The sequence below is a fragment of the Ambystoma mexicanum genome, chromosome 7p, assembly GCF_040938575.1.
Source record: "Ambystoma mexicanum isolate Mex_15411 chromosome 7p, UKY_AmexF1_1, whole genome shotgun sequence".
Lineage (NCBI taxonomy): Eukaryota > Metazoa > Chordata > Amphibia > Caudata > Ambystomatidae > Ambystoma > Ambystoma mexicanum.
Window position 1 is genome coordinate 644924656 of NC_090939.1, and position 24868 is coordinate 644949523.

General features: G+C 44.3%; 1 protein-coding gene across 1 annotated transcript in view; it reads right to left on the reverse strand.

The window, feature by feature from the left end:
* MRPL30 (mitochondrial ribosomal protein L30) overlaps positions 1–24868 on the reverse strand; it is a 191170-nt gene that overhangs the window by 125315 nt on the left and 40987 nt on the right. The window contains exons 3-4 of the mRNA XM_069636683.1: positions 16398–16482; positions 15121–15204 (exon numbers count right to left, since the gene is read on the reverse strand). Coding sequence (XP_069492784.1) covers positions 15121–15204; positions 16398–16445 — 132 coding nt within the window. The 5' untranslated portion in view covers positions 16446–16482. The remainder of the gene's footprint in view (positions 1–15120; positions 15205–16397; positions 16483–24868) is intronic.

Sequence of the window (24868 nt, forward strand, 5' to 3'; positions counted from 1 at the left end):
GTTTACATTTCCCGGCCTCAGGTTTGTTCCTCCAGAGCGCAGCATGTGCTCTCAACTTCCAGAGATCCTCATTACTCGGTTCATCTTTTCCGTCACAATATTCTTGGGCTTATGGTAATGGTAGTATTGTTCTGATTACAAAGTTTCAATATAAGTTTGAATACAAGTTTTCTACTATTACTTGACTTGTCTGCGGCCTTCAATTTAGTAGACCACAATTAACTATGCCTTACGCTTGCTAACAACTTTCATTTCTCAAAAGGAGGCTACCGCGTGGATTAAGTCATTCCTCGCAGACCGTACTTCTACAGTAGCAATAGGTGATGTAGCAGCAGACCCAATAACAGTCCCATTGGGCCTCCCCAAGGATCCTGCCTTTCCCCAACGCTCTGTAACGCGTATACAAAATGACTCTTTGCAGCACTAGATGCTATGGGAGTAATATATACCAATTTCGCGGATGACACACAAATACTCATCCCCATCTCAGGCAACCTCGAACAGGATACTAACGCTGTCAACAAAATGTACTCCATCATCCTGAACTGGATGCCGACTAATATCCTCTGCCTTAATGGAGGAAAAAAAACAGATTCTCATAGTAGGCTCCCCAGACCGACTAAGCAAGCTCCACCCACAATACTCAGCCATAGTCATTGACGGTACCCCAATCAATATCTACAACCGAGTCAAAACCTTAGGAGTCATTTAGATTCTAGCCGTACTATGTGCAAACACATTAGTGCACTCTCCTCATCTACAGCATACACAGCTAAACTTATAGCCCTAAGCAGACCTTTCCTCACACCCCAAAACTGCATCACACCCCAAAACTGCATCACACTTGCCAGAGCCCTCATCCTGGCCAAGATAGACTACTGCAACATTCTCCTATTAGGGAGCTAAAAAGAAAAACTTAAACAAAATGCAACTACTTCAGAACAAAGCTCTTAGAGCAGCGCTATAACATAAAACCCTCACCATAGCTTACAAATGTGTATCTGGCACGGCACCCAGATACCTCAACCAATGCCTAATCCGCAAAACCACACACAGAACACAGATACACACCTACGCATTCCCCATTTCAAGAACGTGAGAACAGGCAATTCTAGTTTCCCAGTAGCAGCCCATAGAATATGGAACTCCCTTCCAGCCAACATTTGCAATGAGCCTTCCTTCCCAAAATTCAAGAAAATCCTCAAAACTTGGCTTCCATAAATTCTAAATAACCACAAGACCCCCGTAACACAAAGTAACCGAGAATGTAAATACTAGACTGTAAGATTGGAATCCTAGATTACTGTGTATTACAGTGTAACTGTTCAAACCTTTCCTCAAGTCAAGCCTTCTTTGTGCATTTCTCTGCACCTGTTTCAAGTAATGAATACTGTATGCTTGCAAATATGCCAACATGTATTAAGTAAGTATCCAAGTAATCTTGTAACCTACACTGTGATACCCAAGGGTTTGGGAGTATAACCAAATACAATAAATAAAGTCTGGAAAAGTGTTCTCAGTGATATTAAAAGGCAAGTCAGTTCTTGATAAATATGCAGTGTCTTAAAAAATATTCTTGGTGATTTTAAGAGGTAAGTCAGTTCTTGATGATTTATATGTGGAGTTTCATGAGGTGATTTTAGGATCCTTCCTAGGTGGGTGAGGGGAGGTATGACAACATGTCATTAAGGCATGGGAAATGGCTGGGGTATCCTCAAAAGAAAAAGGGGAATACCATGTCTCGCCAAATGATGTCATGACTCCATCCCTAAGGCTGCTTCCCCCGCGTGATTCTCCTACATATAGCTGCCCCCCAGCATCGGGATCAGGTAACGGCTGCCATCCGCTGGCCACATGGGGAGAGGCCACCGCTGGGAAAGAATTGATGACGCCATGGGATTCATCACAATACCCAAGCAAAACATTTAGGGGATACATCAGTTCACGTTGGCGAGTTACAAGGCCTTCTTCTTGCACTGCAACAAATTGACCCACCTAAGCCCACTTTAATTATGCGTGATTCAAACTATGTAGTACGAGGTTATAATTTTGACCTTCAATGGTGGCAAGCCAACTCATTCAGAGATTCTAAAGACAATATTGGCAAAGTAACTTTGGCAAAAAGTATGGGATAACAAAAAGGCTAGACCTCTCATTTCGGTTGTGCATAGTAAAGCACACCAAAAAGGTTCTGTGTACAGTGCAGGCGTGGTGCCTGCTGATCAGTCTGCAAGACAGTCGGTGTACAAAAGATGGTATCCGAATTAACACGCTACATCACATACATAGATGAGGACATAAAAGCATGTCTAGATGCAAATAATCCCAAGCCGCCAGAGTTCCCCACCACATATGCCTAAACCGTAAAAGCGAATATAGTAATAGTCAGTATGCCTGGATTAAAGGGAGGCCCTAATGAAAGGGTACCATCACACAAGCAGGATTAACACTAATCTCTGAAGCACGTGCAATAGTATCCACAACCCACTTTGGGGTGTTGGGGTGGCAAGGGCTTGGTAAAGTACGACAGTACATAGCGAATTGCTCTATATGTTTGCAAACAACAGTGGACAATTCCCAAAGCCCACCAGTGAGTACACTAACAAGGGCGTAAATACCTTTTCGAATGCATGTATATGGACCCCAAAGGTCTCCGGACACCAGTCAACAAGGACAAATATTTGTCGGTCGTAGTGGATTTGTGCACAAAATGTACCTGGTTAATTCTCCAGAAGAAAGAAGATTGTAAAGAGGCCATAAAGGGTTTGCTGTCCTTAGTAGCTATGACAGCATCAAAATCACTCAAAGTTGACAATGAGCCAGCCTTTTCAGGCAAAGCCTTAAGAGAGGCCCCGTCAAGCTGGGGTTGTACTCTGCACTTCTCTAACCCGTAGTTGTAGGGCGAGCCAATGGGATAATAAAGCAAGCCTTGACTAAATGCATTCTATCTTCTGGAGGCAATTGGATGAATCATGTACCGAAAGTACTGTGTAGCATCTATAACCTACCTTGCCTTTCCCAATGTGAGAGTAAAACGCCTTGTGAGTTGCTATTTGGTGCACCCATGTATATGCCCAACTTAGCTTCTGAAAGGTATAGACTCTTTTGAATTTATAATCCATCTCATCTCTGTGGAATGTTTGTTGTTTGCGGATTTTGATTTCCTGTTCGTCAAGGATTTGGTAGTTCTTAAAAGTGGCTTCCAGTTGATTAGGATCTTTTATTTTGGTTTTGATGGTATCTATTTCTTGAGTAAGTTTATGTCTTCCTCATCAAAGGAGGGAAAGATGCAGATTCGTAATCCTCTTGGGATTCTGCCCACATGTAAATGGTTTCTAAAGATGTGAATTCCCACCATTTAGAGAGTTCTTTTTTCTATAGATTTTCAAGTATTTCAAAAAGATGTTTTAGCGATTTGCTATCTGTATTTTGTTTAGTGTTTTTTTTTTGTTGGGTTGGTAGTCCAGAGAAATTTTGTTTTGCTTCTTGTCCACGTGCTTTATATTTGTTGTCCATTTTCGTGAATAGTGAAATGGTTTTGTAAAATGCTATCTAATCCAACTCAGCCTTGTTGGTACTCCTTTGATCCTTGCCCGTAGAAAAGAAAGTGTCAGCCTTAGTGTGGAGTACATCAGGCGAGTAACTGGATATTTGTAAATTATTTCTAGATTGTCCTTAATTTTGTTGGTGCTGCCTACATGGGTGTTTGATTTCTCTCAAGGCTGGAGGGAGCTTTAACAAAGCTTCAAAGAAAAGGTTCAAACACTGTTTGACAGGCACTCCAAAAAGGATATTTAATTTGATTTCAATTATTAGAAAGTCTGTTCTTTTCACAGATGAAATTTAAACATTTGACAATTACTTTTTTGTTTAAATTACATCTGTGAAAAGAACGCTACAAGTAGAGCCAAGCGCAAAATCCATCCGAAGGATCTTTGACCCTCCAAAGTGCACCAAAAACTTTTTGTTAAAACAGTAATCCTTTTCTATGCTTTGCTGTTGATAAGTCTTCTCACCTTTTTTGTCTGACTGATCATGGGACATTTTTTAATCCAACGGAGATCCTAATGACCAGCAGACAGTTGAACATAACACCTTTAGTTGTAAAACATATTGCATAAGAGGGAGGTGCAGGCTGCTGATGAGAGTGGAGTCTCAACACACAAACATATACCCACTACAGCTAGTGCAATTCATGACACGCCAGTATAAAGCAAGGGCCTGCTCTGCAACTCCAGGTACACAAGCAATCAGTCATAGGAGACACCATCCTAGATTTGTCTAAGATGCAGGTCACAGACACCTTGAAAACCAAAATAGAAGCTTATGCTCAAGGGGCACGGTTAGATCCTGAAGATGATCTGGAAATGTTGATGACATGGCAGACCATGTATGTTTTGTTAAATATTTTGACACCTTTCTGTTTTACAAACAAAGCCCATTGTGGTGGCCAGTTTGGACCAATTGGGAGCTGCGTCCTGTTACACATTTGTAGTCACCAGCAAAGTTCAAGGCACAATTCCCTTACGTGCCAAAACCCAAGGTGGATATGATAGGTTATTTATTTCGTGCCTTGAAACACATGTGTATAGACGCGTTATAAATGCCATATCATATCATATAACGCGCTTAATACTCAGAGGTTTCTAAGTGCAGACCCGAGGAATCAAACCTGTGTTGCTCCGTGACATCTTGCTTCCAAGGCGAACACGTTGCCCCTGAGCTATCCTCCCGAGACATAGAAGCTGAATGGGAGAAAACGTAGAGCTGAACAACTCTACCTTTACCCAACCTCCTACAAATGGCCATTATGTGTGGTCCACACGTTCTGTAGTGTATGATAAAACAGTCTATGCCACTATGACAGAGAAAATATGGCAACAGTCACTCCCTCTTAACACGATATGGGGGTGAATCTTGGCAAGTACATGATACGGACACTAGATTCAGCATGTAGAAATCCACATTTAATGTACTTCCTCAATTATACCAAGTTTTGGCATTCTGCAGTTCAAACTATCCAGACGTATGGTCAAAGAGGGTACATTTTGGTGGACAACTGAGCAGCTTAAAGCAATACAGAAAAAAAAAAAAAGATATGAGCACATTGCAAATGCCTCAGGCGCTCCAATAGATTGGAATACTGGCACCAATGAGTGTTAAAGAATGTAGCTAGAGCTGAAATAAATATTGCTCACACCTATGCCATTTCCATAGGCAAAGCATGCCAATTAATGACAAAACAAGCACCTTTAAAACACGCTCTTGGTGATATAGACATATGGGTACAGTCTAGCAATTGGTCAGCAATCCTCAATAGGATAGGTCAACTAGGAAAGGCTAGGACCAAACGTGAGGTGAAACGTGAAAAAATACAGACACCTCCTACACCTGGAAAGAAGCCGTCTTGAAAATCCAGGGAATGGCAGGACGAATCTACAAGTTGAGAGATGTGGTAGTGGACATGGTGCAAATCATCCAAAAAGTCTTGGACACTTTACAAGATGAACAAAAAGCAATGGTTGAACTTCTGAAAGTCACAGATTTCCTGAACACACTATCTAAATGTGTTCCAGACTGGACTACCATCACGTGGCCAGAGCAAATGACAGAACTGAACCCATCAAGGCAAGCTTAGAAACAGGCCCATTGAGAGTCCACCTACACTTTGCTGGGTGTCCGAGAAAACATTCTACGGAATATCAGCAAGGGACAAAGGTTTTATGTTATGGGCACTGCATGGGATCCTGAACATTCCTGTGCCAGAAAGTTCACCTCTGTTGTGCGAAGAACTACAGTGCTGGGGCACCATGCACCAAGTAGACAAGTAATGGATACAAACCATCCATGAGGTGCCCTATACCCATGGCTTTGTGATGCATGGGGACTACAGTTCAACTGGATTCCCTGAAAGACTATGTGGGAACACTCCACGCAAGATGTCAGTACATTTCTAAGATCAGCCCATGTGAGCGGATTTCGAACTCCAAATGTATGCCGAGTGCAATTTGAATGGAAACGTTCAGTAGCAAAGCTGTACTACTCCTAATGAATCCTACATCATGCAGTTTAACGCTTCATACTGTGGTGTGACTGTGGGGATTGCAACTTGATCACTGCTACAAAGGTGGAAAAAAGCTTGCAACATCATCATTCATCCCCCAGTTTGGACTAACTGTTACTATTAAATTGGCCAGAAGTGAAACTATCACCTCTGAATTTCCCACAATTATCACTGAAACTGGCCTATCTCCTGAATATGAAGATACAGTAGCACCCCAGAAACCTTTGTTGAATCATCAAGCCAAGTGTTAGGGAGAATTTTCAGTTTGGTGCTAAATTCCTCCCGCCTTAGAGACCCCCAGCTCTTCTGATGAACTTTGGCACTTTTAATTCTGTGTGTTTTCTGTGTTTCTTCTGACTTTGGAGTCTGACCAACTCCATAGGCATAACCTTTACATTGTCACACACAGCACCTTCAGTGCAGTGCCACAGGGAAGTAGATTTCCCAAAGGTTTAAATACCTTCTCTTGGTGAAACTACTGTTTCCAAGAGAAGTGAAGTGTAGTGAAAATGAATTTACATACATTTTGTAACTTTCTAGACCCAGCGCACACTATCTTACAATAGGGTGCTAGAAGGGTTACTTAGTATTCTCTAATGTAACATTTTTATGTTACCCTTTCTAGAATGAATGGCTGGTGGCAGTGGTTTACTTTTTCCTACCATTGTGTGTTTTTACTGCGGGCTACAATTGCAGCAAGATACTCATGGGTGCCCATTTCGTCAAAATGGCCCGGGGTTTCATTTTTTTGCCATTTCTTGTTGGAAAGGTCCTTCTTGAGGTTTACTCTGTGTGCCAAACCAGGTTTGGTCCCTTTGTTCGTTTGGTTTTTGGCGGGAATCACTGGGGAAGCCCGCCTCTGGATCCAGCGTGTCTGGCAGGGGCAGGGAGTGAGGGAGGTGCCCGAAACTCCCTGTGCTTAATCCCCTTGGTTACAGGAATGCACCCAAAGGTGATTGGCCGGCTGGATGTCCTTGGAGGACAGCCACCCTGCTGTGTGAGTGACAGCTAGGCTGCGAAGGAATGGGAGAAACCTGCATGAAAGGCAAGGCTTTTTGCTTGGAAGGCAGTCAGCCACTGGACGAAGGAATCTGAAGAACTTGGAAGAGACGCTTGCTGCAACTCCTAGACCGTAGGTTTGCCCGGTGAAGCCCTGCTGCATTGCTGAAGCTCCGAATTCGCCTCGACTAGAGAAGCCCTGCAACGGACGACTTCTCCCCTTGGGTTGGTGGGACCAATCGACCCCAAAGTGAACTTGTCTGGACATACTCTTGGAGCTGGCTGTACTTCCATTACTGCTGTACGTACCGAAGTGCCAGGGAGAGGAACACCAGATCGAGTGCATCGCTTTCAAGTCAGATCCGAGCTCCAGGAAGATCCTCCGGACTCCCATGAGGCAAAACTGACAAAGCCTGAGCCACCACAACAAAGTGCTGGACCTCACATACAAGGAAAGTCCATAGTGGTCTCAGAGAACTGCAGTGTTGCTGTTTGCGAGAGACGCGATGGGCTGAAACTGCGAAGTGCCGTTGATCTGAAGTTTGCCCATTGCTGCCGCTGACCATCCATTCGTAGTGCAGGAGTCCCCAGACATCCTCCCTCTTGTCCCCATGACTGAGGCCTAGGAACACAGGATCTCCAGACCTACACAGGAACAGAAGCCAGCTGGGAGAAGTTTTTCTTCTAACCAAAGGTACTGTAAAACTAAAAGGACTTACCTCTTGTCATGTAGCCTTGTTAGCTCTCAGTTGAGACTTGTCTTGGTTGCCCTTGCAGCGTTGCTTGCAGCTTTGCCCCTCAAAAGCCTCCCAGCGTGTGGCCATACAGTGATTTCATTTTCTACAAACATTTCTAGAACATTGTGCAAGACTTTTTACTTACCTGCAAGAAGTGCTTCAGTTTACCTAGACTTTGCTCAACTAACATTGGCTGTCCTGGCTCCCTGAGAGACTATTCTTACCTCAGACTTTGTTCTTTGTCTTTCCCCATGAAAGGGTTAATTTACTTTGCATTGAAGGGTTTTTAAAAGTGTTTACCAGCTGACGAATATTTCTTAACCATTGTTTTCGCCCTCTAAAACCTTCCCTTTGATCTCCCACTCAGTATTGCTCTAAATGTGACGGTGATAAATCAATGTCCACAGTTTCCTAGTTATTTAAGTCACCTGAGGGTGTAGGAAGTTTGTGTGTGCCATCCCCAATGGGTATCAACTGATTCAGTGAAACAGATGTGTATTTATTGAAGTATGTTTTGTGTTATATGATTGCTCCCTTCTAAAGACGGTTAAATAAATTAATAATTGTTTAATCAGGAAACCTTGTGTGCAAGTGTTTATTTGAATAACTGTCATTGTGAAACTCTATTACAATTTTACAGCTCACATTGACCCCTCTTGAGATAAGCCTGGCTGCTCAGTCACTCTACCAACTTCTGTAGTACATGCTTATAACAAAGGTTGGGTTAACTATTGCCAAGAGGACAAGGCTGGCGCAGTCTCCCACAGGGTACTGCATACAATCTTGCCGAGCACTGAGTGCTACCAGCGGCCAGAAACCTTCTGGAGAGAACACCAGATTGGCCTAAAGAGATTCAAGCAATGTGAGCTCCAGCCTGTGATCCATTACTGACTGGCTTATGAATACAATATTTACCTTCAATCCACTGAATCATATTGAAATTTTTTGGAAACAGGCAATCGGGATTACACCCGTGTTCTACATCCATGCAGCTAGGTTAATCGTGATCCTGAATAATGTTCCAGGGTTGCCCTTGGAACCACCATACGGTCTAGCTTGTCTAGCTTGTCTCAATAAAAGCAGAGACATAATATCTGTATATCTTCCATCCATTTTTTAAAATATATTGTGATTAACAGGTCACTCCAATCATCTGAAGGAAACCAATACTAGTTAGCACAATGCTTTTAATCCATAATCTAAGATTGTGCTTGTACAAGGGTTCATTTTAGCCAGTGCGTTTCAGACCTTGCCAGAGTTGAATACTGTGTATGAACACTCCGCTTTAGAAACTGTGCTACAAACATTTGTGGGCCTCTTTAAAAAATGTATCAACGTGCGAAATCTGAGATGAACTCGGAAACGCGAGCTAAAGCTGAGTATTCATACACAGTGGGGAAAAAAAGTAAGAGTCCTAAGGTTAAGGACCCTTGCGCCCCCATACTGATATCAGTCAACTTTTTGGATATAGTGTCAATGTGACCTAAGAAATTCTTTATACAAACCATGCATTTATGGAAACAAAATTAAATGAATAAGGACATTACATATATTCCAATAATAGCTCTAAGCGTTTCCGGTGAAAAGCCCTTCTTCTGGAGCAAAAATTATATATCATAGGTCCAGATTCTTCAATTGCCCATCTATAAATCAAGAGCAAATTTTAGCTCCTGAAGAAGGGTTTTTCACCTGAAACGTGTAGAGCTCTGTACACAGTATTGGAATATACATAATTTGCTAGTTCATTTAATTTTGTTTAGATTAAAATATTTGTCCTTTTTAAATACATGGTTTGTGTAAAGAATTTCTTGGAAGCTCACATGGACACTATAACCTAAAGGTTAACTGATATAAGTATAGGGGCATGCAGGGGGCGCGAGGTTCCATAACCTGGCGACTCTCTCTTTTCTTTTTCATACATTAGTCGGCTATGTGCCAGGGCTGCTCTCCCCACCCCACACCCCTGAACATATGTAACATACAAAACTAATCTCTGAATAGACATACTATTTCCACACTGGTGTGCACTACTAGGGAACCAGTATATGCTTTGTTCATACACGGTGTTCAGCCCTGAGGATGAACAAGGTCCGAAATACATTGGCTAAAATGAACCCTTGTATAAACACAGCCTCAGATTATGGATTAAAAGAACTGTGCTAACTAGTATTTATTTCCTTCAGATGATTGGAGTGACATGTTAAATCACAATATATTTTACAAATTGAATGAAAGATATACAGATATTGAATCACAGTTATTTATTTATTGGATATTTATAATGCGCCTATACACAAGGTGTTTCAAGGTGCATCAAGACAGGGGGTGGGGGGTTACAGAGATTAAGAAAAAAATAAAATAAAAAATAAAAATAAAAAACGGGTCTACTAGGCCTTGTGTCATTCGGTTCGTGCAAGTGCAGTAACAAGAAGTGCGAGGGGGGATGGGGAAGGGGGAGGTGAGGAGAGCGGGTCAGTGCGGGTCTATGGGTTTTGCGAAGAATATACCTTGTTTGGCGTTCAGAGCATATATAGAAACCAAAGTGATTTTACGCATGTCTAGCATGGCTACAACCAACAGGAATCTCACCTCTTCATCACAAACCACTTCCAATACCTTAAGAGGGTTACCTTTGCGAACCAAGATGGCGACCCCTCGTTTTTTTTTGGCCACTGGAGGCAAAGAATTTCGTAGGATACAATTTATTGTTGAGATGGAATTCATCAGCGGGACACAGATGAGTCTCCTGAAGTAACAGAAATGTTGCATCTAGGGTCAGTAGTCTATGAAACAGCGCCTTACGCTTCAAGGGAGAATTTAGCCCCTGCACATTAAGAGTAATACAATTAACGTTTGGCGTCGCCATGTCAGGTTTGCTCAGGTTTCTGCATTCTATCGCATAGCAGGCATTTAGCCCCTTGGGGGGGAACCTCGTATGGAGCAGCCAGTTCCTGGTGCAGTCTGGAAGTATGGGTCCAGGAAAAAGTGTCTCGACAGGGTCCCCACTATGGTGTGGTTTGTACTTGTAATGTGGAGCGTGGGTCTAGGACTCCAGCGTGTTAATAGTGTGTGAAAGGCAAAGCAAGAAGCATATAAAAGATAATCAAAAAAGAAGAAAAGATCAGAAAGCATCATTGAGGGTCAGACAAGCATCAATTCCCAATTGAACTTTAACCAACTAGTAGACATCTCAGGCGCCATCCACTCAGACACCCAAATCTGCCAAATAGAGAAAACTTTCTATACCCTTAGTCAGAGCCAGGGGTCGGCAATCCTTGGCTTGTGAACAGGCCAGCCCCGGGCTTCAGCAATTTAAACAATTTCAGCACGGGCTCTCATCCCCAATGGCCAGGCAGTGGAGCATAAGAACCCAAGGAAAGAGAGTAGGCTGACTCGCCAAGTCCCCAGGTCAGCCCCTCGGGGAGTCACATCTTCGGGGGAGCAGCACTGCTGAATAAAAGCGATCAGGGCGTCCCCACATCTTCCAGTTGAATGACACTTGTTCAGGTAGGCTTTTAGTTTCATGCTGACAGTGGGATTGTCTCCCTCTGCCACCAGGGGAGGGTCGGATTCATCTCGCCTTTCGACTGTTTCCATGGGGTTCTCGTCCTGGTGGAGACTTCTCTACACGACGCCATCCTCAGGGCTTTCTTAGTTTGTCCTTTGGGGTGGGGCTAAATGTAGGTTCAGGTACCTCCCGGCTGTGGGATCCCGAGGGATCTTCACCGGTTGCTTCCAACATCAAGCTTTTAGCTTCCTCCTCCGAAGAGATTGCGTAGTGACGGTTATGAAGATCATAGAGTAACTTACATGGGAAGCACCAGCAGTACCGTATCTGCTTAGCCCTCAGCCAGGCCGTCACCCTCTGAAGGCGCCTCCTGTTTGCTAGGGTATATGGAGAAAGATCCTGGAAAAGTTGCAGTCGCACCTCGAAACTGTATTGAGGATGAATTTCTGGCCGCCTGCATGATCTTCTCTTTCTGGCGGAAGAAATGCACACGCGCGAAGATGTCTGGCAGTAGGTTTCTTTTGAGCTGGGTTGAGGAGTATACTCAATGGGTTCTATCCAGTACAAGGTCTTCCGATGGGGGAATATCTAAGGTGGCCTTGAATAGCGCTGTGACATATTCAGGCAAGTCTTGATCCAGGACCTGGCGGGGAATTCCGCAAAGTCGCACATTGTTCTTCCTTGACCTGATTTCGAGATCCGCTTGTTTTGCCCATATGTCCTTTAAGTGTTACTCAATGGTCCTCACTCTTTCCGTGAGGTCCTCATTGCCGTGGGCATGTTCGCAGAGAGTATTTTCCAGGTCATTAACTCTGGTTTCAAGAGCGCCTAGGTGGTCTGTCAGCTCCTTTATTGACCGAGCTAGAGCTTCTTTGGAGTTTAGCCGTATACAGCAACATGTACTTCAGGTTAGCCGCACAGTCGGATATGTAGTCCATTGTTTGCTTCTGCACCTGCAGGGTATAATCCGGATATGACGTTATCGTGGCGGACTCTCGTTGGATCATCCCTCCTTTGCGGAAGTGTTTGAGGATCTTTTTCCTATCTCAGTAATTCAGAATCCGGGCTATAATTGGTCTCGGCGGGGCGCCAGGCGGTGGTTTCCTATTCAGTGACCTTTGCGCCCTTTCAACCATGAAGCCTTGGGTGAGGGCGCCTGGACCAATTTCTTGCTGCAGCATGGTCCCTATGTATTCTGTCGTGTTTGCCCCTTCTTCTCCTTCCGGAAGTCCAATCATTCTTACATTATTGCGTCTAGCTCTGTCTGCCGCATCCTCTGCCCTGCCCTCCAGATTACGCACCTGTTGTTGCAGTACCCTGACTTCTTCAGAAGTGTCCTTAAGGCCGCTGGTATTCTCCGCTACTGTCTGTTCAAGTGTTCCTATGCGTTCAGTGAGTGCTCCGACATCTTGTCTTAGCAAGCTCACATGTATGCTGATGCGTCTATTTTAGCATGCGTCGAGACCACCCCACCTTATGTGGAGTGCTTGGGAGATACAATGCATCCCCTTTCCCATTCTAATTGCAACATTTATGTTACAAGGACAAACTTACCTTTATTGGCTGGTGGGAGTGAACTATTTTATTAATTCAGTGCATCTTTACCACAAGCTGTTTCCTCAGCCCCAGTAAAGGCACCCATGGGTGCCGATTTTACCAAAATCACCCGCCTTCTTTTTTTTGCCATTTTAGTGTTACTTGTTCATTCTTGTTCCTTCCCCCGACATCCAGGGCAGGAAAGTCCTTTGTGTGATTTTTATCTTAGGCGGGAATACTGTGGATTGCCTGTCCAGGCTCTAGAGTGCCTGTGAAGGCAGAAAGCGAGGCAATAGTCCAAAACCTTGCACCCCTTTGTCTTCCAGCCGGACTGCGAGAATCCAGGTCAAACTGGGAGGCTGGCCTGAAAGGACTGCCACCCCCACCGACTCCCCCAAGTTTGAATATTGCATGGCTGTTTGATTGGCTGGGTTCCTGCATAAAAGTCAGATCCTGGAAGCCGACAAGGAAGTCAACCCCTGTAGCGATTTCTAGCGACCAGAGAGTCAGGTGTGTAACCAGAGCCAGCTGCAACGTGTCCTTCCAATCGACCTGGGGATCCCAAAACAGCTGACCCCGACATGTTGTGCTGCGACCTTGCAGTGCTGCAATACCCCAATACCCTGGGGGCCTCGAACCACTGTGCAGGGCATGGTCTTCCGAATCGAGCTGAAAATGTGGTGGCATCCTGCTGGAACTCCAGAGACAAGTCCTAAAAGTTCCCTCATCAGAGTGCTGGACCTTGCAAACAACAAGAATCCGAAAATGAAGCAATGCGCAACTGCAGTGTTCCTGGAACCGGTGAGTGAAGCTCAGCGTTCAGGTTCACTCAGCAAGCCTTGCCGGTAACCGTAACCAGCTCTAACCTCGCGTATACTTAAAAAGCGAGTAAATGTTGTTTGTTGCTCTGAATCCAATTCTTAAAAATGTAAATGTAGCACGAACACCAATTGTGAAAGGCGTAGTGTTCGCGCGAGAAGTAAAAACCATTATATCCATTGTTGAATATTTTTTTCGGTTACCGGAGTGGCCGTGTGTCCTTAATTGAAAAGGGGATGCTTGCTAAAACCATTCCGAAAGCTGAACATGGACTTGTTACAAGCGAATACAACATCAGGAGGCCTTCCTCTCCCTGAAGTTGCTCACTCCAGCACAGGACAGTCTACGATCTGTTCTCGCACCAGCCAGGGCTCTGCTTCGGGCCTGATAACTTGCTTTTTGCTCGGATACCACTCATTTTCAATCCACGGCATTCGTCTTGGAACTCCTAGCGATGGATGATCTGTGGGTTTGAGCTGCCGTTTCTCCACATGAGTGTTGTGAGGGGTGGGTTGTACAGAGCTTCACTGGCAGGTCGCCATCGTGCCTGCACCCCTGGTGGCCTCTACCATGGTTACCTTTAATGCGTTCAGTAAACGTTTACACCTATGCTGTATTTAGTGTTTTAGTTTGCATTTAACCCCCGATTTTTGTATGTGCTTTTATATACTCATTCTTTGGTGCAGCAAATAAACATCGGAAATGAGGCCAACAAAAGCATCCAAAAGATATTGTACTCTACTTGCCGTCCCATGTTTTATATATTTATATATTTTATATAAAATGCCTGGAATAGATTAGCATGTGCTATATCAGACACAATCAGTATACTGTACACTTTCCTAAAACCTCTCACGCCACCACCTTAATGAAATGTGGGGTTCGCCTGTAGCTGTCTTCCCCATGCCAACGCCCACAGGAGGTGATGCGAGCATCTGACCATAGCAGGATCTCATGTGAAAAGGAGTCAACACTTTGCAAGCGGCAAGATGATAATATCAAGGCTGTATCAAGCTTTCTGTAGGAGGTGAACATCTAGATACGAATATGTAGTATCTATCCCCTCACAGTCACTAAAACCCAAATTTCAAAAGGTAGTGCAATGTGCAGTAAAAAAAGGGAAGAAATGAAAAAAGGTTGCACAAACCATCGAACAAGTTTAGATGATTGCGACAGTAGAGAGACCAATATTATTATTTAACCCATTTTTTATTGTAATTACTTAAAGATGTTAAAACAAAAGCCACCAAAACCTGAAATTTAAAAAGGGTATTCAGAAAAGTGAAAAAAGCTAGAAGAAAATGTAGCAGACCTTTCAATAAAAATGCCACAATAAAGAAATACCATTGTGATTATTATTTTACCCAAAACCAAAAGTGTCTTTGGCTGTCGAGCAGTTGCAAACCACAGAAATTCAGTACTTATTGATAACTAGATGTTCACAAGCAGAAACTTACCTCCCTTGGAATACGAGATTTTGTAAATTTATGACGGATGCATTCAGTCCATGTGAGAGACCATGACTGATTTAGTGTCACATTCTGAAAGAAAATGTTACATTTTTAAGATTTTTTAAAAGTGTCTCAACACTTATTTTAAGACTCAATTTACTGTGGCAAAAGTAGAACTATCAGATACAGAGAATAAATGGCTAAAATGTTGTAAAATCAGGCAATGCAGAAATGATTAAACTTCTGTAAAGAGCAATAGCCGTGGCCTTTGTATTACTGAACTATATTTGGATTAATTTACACACGAGAAATTGGGAATCTACATCTCCATCTTACATTTCAGAAAGATATAATGCTTCACCAGTTAGCTAATGGTGGCCAGAAAAGATATCAACCAGCTGCTTTCATCAGATCATGCCAAGGCATTTTTAATGAGAACCCGAAACATTTATAGTGCATTTTTATTTTAACACAACTGCATGATTAACAAGGATTATCAATTATAAAAAACGTTGCTGATTAGCTTACAACAGAAAAAGTTAAGATTTACATGATTATGTTTGTTTTTATACACATTTCAAATACTTTCTACTAAAGGATTTAAAGGAATACACAAAGGCCATCAATAACATATTCGACATTTCCTTTATGCGCCTTTATTTAACAGCCATCATACTATCGTTGAAATGATCCTGAAACAGAGTCCAGTAGGGAGCTTCCAGATAATGACAACACTCAATCACAACCAACCTGGCTGATCTAGAGGTGAATGCTACAGAAACAATGTGGAAAGACTATCCTCTTATGTTCCGAAACAAAGACTTATGCTCCTTAAATAAAGCAGCAGGTTTCAATCATACCTCATCAATCGAATGTAACATTTTAGAGAAAGATGCAGTCATTCCTGGGTTTCTCACAAAAAAACTAAAAGGACAACTGAAAGTTTGTAGCATCTACTCTATGAATAGTTTGGCGTTTGGCTGGGGTAATTGCTCCCATCCAGCCAGCAACAATGAATGCAAAAATGTTTCTTTTAATGAAAACATATTGAAAGATGGCTTGGCAACATATAAAACATTTTCTTGAGTTACGTCATGTATGTATATGTATGTATAGGCCTTACAGACGAAGTGTTCTAAAACAGTTGTTTCGGTCACAACAAAGCACTTGTAACCAGTTTGCTAGCAATGTATATTTTAAATATTGAGCAGTTGTTCATTGGATGCATATTCCATACAATTAACAGTTAATCAATTTGTTTTTGGAAATAAAAAACACAATACCTTTAGTCCAAAAGTGTATTTCTGAACTGTCCTGCAAAACGCTGCCATGAGTTTTGATCCACAGCAATGTTTCTTCAAACGTTTCCTGTAAATAAATCAGAGAATAGGAATGTACTATTCTACTTTTTAAGCTAAACTGGAAAATAGGAATTCAGAGTTCTATCACGTATGGATCTAATGAATGCAGCATAGAAGACCTTTCAACCCACCTACAGTAAACACATAAATAATTGAAGATCCCAGGAAGGCCTCTGCACTTTTAGAGATGGAGTTCCATTTTTTCTAAACATAAATCCATGCACCAGACAATTGTACCAGAGTTCAATTCGTGATCATTCTATTGACCATGGGAGCAACATACTTGTTAATGATCCCACCTGTGCCCTCTCCCATGCAAGGGATGCTCTATAGCTGCCCTTCTCCTGCCAGTCAGAATCTAGGGCACTCAATATTAACCCAAGATAACTTGAACACATGCATGTGTTCACCTTACAGACTACTTCAGAGTCTTCCTAAAAGTCTTCCTAGTCCATTTATCATTTTCTCCCATTAAATGTTGAAGTTCCTTTCAATTCTTTTTACAGTATTTTTAAATGAAACAACTTTCAACCCCAACCTCCCTCCCTAGACCCCAGCCCCTTCCCCGTGCCCAAAGTTGTGTTACTATATATTCCACATTGCAGCCCATAAACACAGCATTATACAATGTGCATAATATTCAATATTCTTAAGTTGTGAGGGCACCACTACCGTACCTTTGAGAAAATCCAGAACCATTGCCCAGTCACTTTGGAATCTCAGCATTTCCCCTTGCAGGCTAAAAGTCATCCATTCCATTGGCATAAACCCCCACAATTTATACAGCCTGTCCCGTATCGTGGGTGGTTGCCTCGGTTTCCAGCAATACGCCATCACCAGCCATGCTGCTATTACCATTAACATGAAGGCTTTGTTATCTGCCCTAGTGGGAAAGCGAATCTCTGGGTCAAACAAACCGCACAGTCATTCCCTAGGGGTCAAATTTACATTGGTGGTCACCATTTTCTTTATCTGGGCAGTGACTTCTTCCCCGAATAGGTCTGTTTGTTTGTTCGTTTGTTTATTATTTGTAATGCGCCGGCATACCCTGGGGTAACAGGGCGCAACAGATACAAGGATATGCGAAGCTTGGTTAGGCCAACAACAATATGTACATACACAGAGTCAAGGTAAAAGCATAACTATACAAGATAATGTACAAATGTGCACATGAGCGCAAGTGGAATATGTACATAGACACAATCAAGGTAAAAGCATAACTATACAAGAAAATGTACAAATGTGTACATGAGTGCCAGTGGAAGCAGTGTAAGCAGATAAGAATATGATGACTTGGTACCTAGGTATGTAGGAAGGCCTACGTTTTCAACCAAATAGTAATCTTAGTTCGGAGGTTTTGATACGGCAGGTCCATTCTGAGGGTTGGCGGTAGGGAGTTCCACAGTTTCGCTGCTTTCACTGGGAAGCTGTTACCCCCTAAGGTGGAGCGTTTAAAGTTGGGGACAGAGAGGCAATCTTTGTATGCTGTTCTTGTAGGTCTCAGGGAGGTCTGTCTGTGAAATCTGTTAATCAGGTAAGTTGGTGCAATGTTATTGAGAGATTTGTAGGTAAGTCATGCAGAGAATTTTGTCATTGATAGAAAGCCAGTTGTTTTGTTGGCTATGTGCAGTAATGTGAGCTCTCCTGGGGATGCCCAGTGACGCTCTGAGAGCGTTGTTCTGAAGAGTTTGTAATTTGTAAGTAGTGGATTTGGCAGAACCAAGATAGAGGGCATTGCAATAGTCCAGGCGGGACAGTATAAGGGCTTTAGCGAGGGTCACACAGCTAGTGTCGGACAGAAAGGGTTTAGCTGCATGGATCAATTTACACGTGTAAGCTGTGGAAGAGGCTAGAGAGTTCACCTGTCTGTTGAAAGAAAGGTTAGAATCCAGGTAAAAACCTAACGTTTTGACCACTTGTTCTACTTTGATGCTTTGTCTCCAATCCCCTTTCGTGCGACATACCCCCAGCACTCTTTTATGGATGCAGGAAACATTTTATGCAATCTCTCTAGGTGTAATGCCACTGAACCATTTTTCATACCACGCTTCTCTCACCTGGATCGACCATGTCAGTTTGGGGGTATTAGCCCATAAATGTTCCCAGTGCTCCATTGGGAGGTCCATCCCCAATGCCTTTTCCGACCTGCGCATATAATCCCAAACCTGTCCCATCTCCCCTTCCATCAAAATCGAATATAGTTTGACACGTTTTGTTTGTTACCTGAACGTGTGGTTATACACTTCTCAAACAATGTTAGCTCTCTCTCCACTACTGCTCTCCCCCCTAAGCTAGCTATCCAATGTCTCACTTGATAATACTCCAATCTATCCTTCTAAGACAGACCCACACACTGTTACATTCTTCAAACGTACAAATATCAGGTCCCTGCATCATCGCAAATTAATACACCCCACTTTCCACCATTGCTCCTTGTATCATCCCTGGTTGAAACTTTGGATTCCCAAAGAGTGGGGTAAATGGAGATGGGCGTATGGCTAGAGATCCTTTCTAATAATCAGTCCCATACATCACAACCAGTGCCAGGAACAGACTGATCCGCGTGTTCTGGGGCCTATCCTGATGATGCAACAAAAGAACCTTGTTCAAGGGGCATCCCGCCACTGCCCCATCCATCCTCACCCAGGGTTGAGGTATCTCCCGTTAACCATTCCCGAAGCATCCACAAATGTGCAGCTTCATAATATTTTATTACATTCTTAAGGCCCACCCCGCCCTCCCCTCTTGGTTCCATTAAAGTATGTAATGCCACTAGGGTTTTATTGTGCCATAAAAATCTTGAGACCACTTTATTCAATGCCACAAAGAACGAGCGTGGGACCGGTATCGGGAGAGCTCGGAAAGTAAAGTTCTCTCGGAAGGGTCAACATCTTAATGGTGGCTACCCTTTATAGCCATGAAATACAGAGTGGGGTCCACCTCCCCAAATCCTCTTCACCTGTTGGAGCACTCGCAGGTAGTTACTATCAAACATCTACGATACCATCTTGGTTATATTTACCCCTAAGAATCTAATGCAGTTGTCAGCAACGCAAACAGAGAATAGGAAGGTAAAATGTCTTTCTGCTCCGGAGAAAGGACCAAATCTAACAACTCTGACTTCCCCATGTTAACCTGGAGGCCCACCACTTGCTCTATTTTTGTCAATTCCGCCACAAGCACCGGTATGGACAGTTCCAGATGTGTCAGTGTTATTAGCATATCATCCGCGAAGGCCACTATCTTATGCTCCACCCCACCAAAAGGTATGCCCTATATCGGCGACCTCATTTTACCATAAATTGCTCCAGATATGTTACATATAGAAGGGGTGACAAGGGACATCCCCGGCTCGCTCCCCAGCCTATTGCTATGCTACGGACATGTGCTTATTAAAATCGACAAACGTTTCTTGGGAGCCTAGTAATTTGCCTGTACCATCCGTATAAATTTAGTTCCCATTTGCTCCATGGCGGCAAACAGAAATAGTCACTCCACCCAGTCAAATGCCTTCTTGGCATTCAACGAAACAAGCACTGATGGAATCTGCTTTGTGTTGACCTGCTCTTTTAAATGGACGACCCTCCTAGTTTTGTTCCAGGTCTACCCATAATGAACCCTGATTGATCAGTGTTGATCAAACCCGGAAGAAGTGCCACCAATCTCGCTGCCAGAATACTTGTGTACATTTTGCACCAATATTCATCAATGCGATAGGTCTACAAGACCCACATTTCGACAAATCTTTACCTAGTTCCCAAATACCAGTACTTTTGCCTATGTCATGGATGGTGTTAACCCCCCCCCCCTGCGCTAGCCGCCATCATATTGAACAACCGTGCTAACCTTGGTCAGTTGTCTAGCATATTTTTGGTGTTAACTGCAGTATCGTCCTAGCTGCCTCTGATACCTTCAGCTCCCAAGCCAACAGCCTATCCGCTTTATTGGCTTGCACATAGTACCTCTGATTAGTCATCAGCAGGGATCTCGCTACCCTGCTGGTCTGCAGCAATTCTAATTGGCTAAAGAGTTCCTTCAATTTTTTATACAAAGCCCTCATTCTATGCTTTGCAATAGCTTGTTGGACCTCCGGTAATTGATCCTCCAGGTCCTTTTCTATTCTCCCTCTCTGCTTCTCACGCTGAGAACACAAAGCAATATGTTCCCCACGCATCACTGCCTTAAAGGCATCCCTTAATAAATTAATAATCCCAAGGTCCTTCTAGCGAGACAGCTCGATTGTCATTAACAGAAAAGAACTAGTTACTCTTACCTTGTAACGTTCTTTCGATGGGATGTTCCTCCGACGTATTCCTTATCTTAGATAGAAATCCTTCAGCTTTGCTGGCCTCGGAAAATTTTTTCGCCAGAGGGCGCTGCGCGTCGATGATCGCCGAGTCGATGACCCTCGACGGCCTCCGTGCCGACGTCGACGTCATCCTGCCTATAAAGGCCGCGCGCAGCGTCCGTTGCTCAGTTCCGTTTTGTAGTCCCCAGTAATGTTTTTGGATTAGACTAATCACCTTGAAGGAGCATAGGCTGCAAACCCACAGGAAGTCATACTGCGGGGATGGATGGGAGGGTCGATAAGGAATACGTCGGAGGAACATCCCATCGAAAGAACGTTACAAGGTAAGAGTAACTAGTTCTTCGAAGGGATTGTGTCCTCCGACGTATTCCTTATCTTAGATAGACTCCCATAGCAGTGGTATTGTGACTGGAGGCGGGAGTAATAAAAGTTATGTTACCCTTCCAGAATGGACAGAGTGTAACACAGCCTTGCCGAATCTAGTTTCTTGACTAGAGGAGGAATCCAGGCTATAGAATTTGGTAAATGTATGTGCGGACGACCATGTGGCAGCCGCACATATATCTCGAATTGGCACCCCTCTTTGAAGGGCTGAGGATGTTGCGATACCCCTGGTAGAATGAGCCCTTAGATTTTGAGGAGGCTCCTTTCCTGCCAATTTGTAGCACTCCAGAATGGCTAAAATAATCCATCTGGAGATGGTTTGTTTTGTTATTGGAAGGCCCAACTTATGTCCTGCATAACCTACAAAGAGTTGGTCTGCTTGTCTGATCTTAGCCAATCTGCTGATATAGAAGCTCAAGGCTCGCTTAGGGTCCAGCCTGTGCAGTCTCTCTTCCTCCTTCCCCGGATGAGGAGGAGGGTAGAAAGAAGGTAATATAATCTTCTGAGTGATGTGAAACTCCGAGACTACCTTCGGGAGGAAGTTAGGCTTCACCTGAAGAACAACTTTGTCCTTGTAAAAGATTGTATGTGGAGGTTTACACGATAAGGCTTGCAACTCGCTAACCCTTCTAGCAGATGTCAATGCTATTAGCAAAACAGTTTTGAGGGTGAGAAGCTTCAATGAACAAGAGTGTAGTGGTTCAAAAGGGGCACCCTTTAGGAAGTTTAAAATTAGGTTTAAATCCCATAAGGGAACTTGAAAAGGTTTCGGGGGATAAACATTAGTTAATCCTTTTAGGTATTGTATTACCAATGGAATTTTGAAGTATGAAGGCTCCTCTGCAGTGCGCTTAAAGATTGATAGCGCTGCGAGATAGCCCTTAATTGTGCCAACCTGTAGGCCTGAATTAGCCAGGTAAAGTAAGAATGACAACACCATAGGTGTACCACAAGAAAAGGGTTCAATATTCTTTTCTCTGCACCAGCTGCAAAATTTGTTCCAACGGCAGCGGTATAGAGTTTTAGTTGCCGGCCTTCTGGCCGAAAGCAACACCTCCATAACATCATCCGGAAGGTCCCAATCCTTGTACCTCAACCTTTCAGACACCAAGCGTGAAGGTTGAGGGTCTTGATGGCTGGATGGAGAACCTGACCTTCCTTCTGCGAGAGAAGATCCTCTCTGTATGGCAGTCGAATTGGAGGGCAGATGGACATGTCTAGAAGGTCCGGGTACCACGTTCTCCTGGCCCAATCCGGGGCAATTAGGATCATGGTCTTCCGAAACCTTCTCAACCTCCTGATCATTTGAGGAATGACAGGGACCGGAGGGAACGCGTACAGAAGTGGGAACTCCCAGTCCACTACGAACGCATCTCCTAGAGCTCCTCTCGGGGGAAATTCCCTTGAGCAAAATCTGTCGCACTTCCTGTTGATACTGGTGGCGAACAGATCCACTTGAGGGGTTCCCCAAAGGGCGAAGATCTCTTGAAGGACTTCCTGAGCTATCTCCCACTCGTGAGAGACTGTGCTCTGCCTGCTCAGAGCGTCCGCTGTCAAGTTCTTCTCTCCGGCTAGGTGAATTGCCGATAGAGAGATTCCTTCCTGAATTGCCCAAAACCAGAGCTGCATCGCCTCTCTGCACAGTGGTAGTGAGCCTACGCCTCCTCTTTTGTTGAGGTAGTGCATGGCCACTGTATTGTCCGTCATTATTAGGACGTTTCTTCCCCGTACAGACGGCAGAAAAGCCTTCAGCGCTAGTCTGATGGCTCTCAGCTCCAACAGGTTGATATGTAGTCTGGACTCCGATGGAGACCAACGACCGCTGATGGTCAAGTCGTTGGCGTGAGCTCCCCACCCCGTGAGTGAGGCATCCGTGACTACTGTTATCTCCGGCCATGGTTGCCAAAACATTTCTCCTTTCAGGATGTTCTCCCGACAGGCCCACCACTGAAGGTCTCGGGCTACTTTGACCGGGATCCGAAGGAGATCTGTCATCCTTCCTGAGAACTGTGACCACTGAGTTCTCAGTGCCCACTGGAGGGATCTCATTCTCAGGCGAGCCTCCGGCACGAGGAATATGCAGGATGCCATGAGGCCTAGCAACCTCAGAAAGTCGTAGGCTGGGAGATATTGGGCATTCTGAAATCTGATGACCATCTGCAGAATATCTCGAGCCCTCACCTCTGGTGGCAAGGCTTTTCCCAGGGAAGTGTCCAGGACTGCTCCAATGAATTGGAGTCTCTGTGATGGTATCATCTGTGACTTCTTTAAATTGAGGGAGAAGCCCAGCTTGTGAAGGAAGTGGCAAACATAATCTAGTTGTCTCTGAGCCTGTTCCGAAGATACAGCTCTGATCAACCAATCGTCTAGGTAAGGGTAGACATGAATCCCTTCCCTCCTTAGACTTGCAGCCACAACCGACATTAGCTTGGTAAAGACCCTCGGGGCGGAGGTTAGCCCAAATGGCAGAACTCGAAATTGATAATGAGAGCTGCCAATTGCGAACCTCAGGTATCTCCTGTGCCTGGGATGGATCGGCACATGGAAATAAGCGTCCTGGAGGTCTAGAGATACCAACCAGTCCTGAAGCTGGAGGGCCTGAAGGATCTGAGAGAGAGTCACCATCTTGAACTTGTCCTTTCGGAGGAATTTGTTCAATTCCCGTAAGTCTAAGATGGGTCTCAGTCCTCCGTCCTTCTTCGGTATTATGAAGTAGGGGGAGTACCAACCCTTGTTCCTTTCCGCTACAGGTACCAGTTCTATGGCACCTTTCTCTAGCAGGTCTAAAACCTCCTGCAAGAGGAGCGGATCTGGAAGCTTCAAAGGGTTGTTCCCCGGTGGATGACTCTGAGGGATATGTAGGAAGGGCAGGCAGTAACCTTGGGCTACTGTCTCCAGAGCCCAAGCATCTGACGTAATAGCCTGCCATTCCGTCAGATGGTGAGTTAACCTGCCCCCTACTGGTGTTCTGTGAGGGGAGACCTCAGAGTGGTTTTGAAGCGGCTGATGCAGTTGCCGAAGGTAAAGTGGCTCCTGCTCCTGCGGGTGCGGCTTTCTTTCCCCTACCCCGTCCACCACGGGTAAATCTTCCTTGGCCTCTTTGAGCCGGTCGTCCCCTGCCCCTTCCATATGAGGAATAGTAACGAAAGGACCGTCCTCTCCACGATGATCCCGAAGGACGAAAGGTATTCTGACGGATAGCAGCTCCCAATGACTTGGCTGCTGCCTTGGACGTTTGCAGTTTCTCCAAACTGTCATCCGCCTTCTTTCCAAAGAGGGTAGAACCGTCAAAGGGCATATTCAAAAGCCTGGTCTGCACGTCAGAGGCAAAACCAGACTTCCTCAACCACGCATGCCTGCGGATTGTGGTACTTGCCGCCATGGCCCTGCTGATACTGTCAGCAGAATCTAGGCCAGTTTGTAGGGTCTCGCACATCGCATCTTTACCATCCCTGATGATGTTTAAAAATGCGTCCCTTTCCTCTCCTTCTTGGAGGCAGTCAGCCGCTGATGAAGCGCACTCCCAAAGGGTGTGGCTGAACCTAGCGAGCGTACAGGTCGCGTTAATAGACTTTAACGCCATGCTACAGGCAGAAAAAACCTTCTTAGCCATGGCATCATATTTTTTGTCATCCCTATCCTGCGGAGCAGTGGGGTATGCAGATGTGCTGCCTGATGAGGTTGCAGCCTGTACAACCAA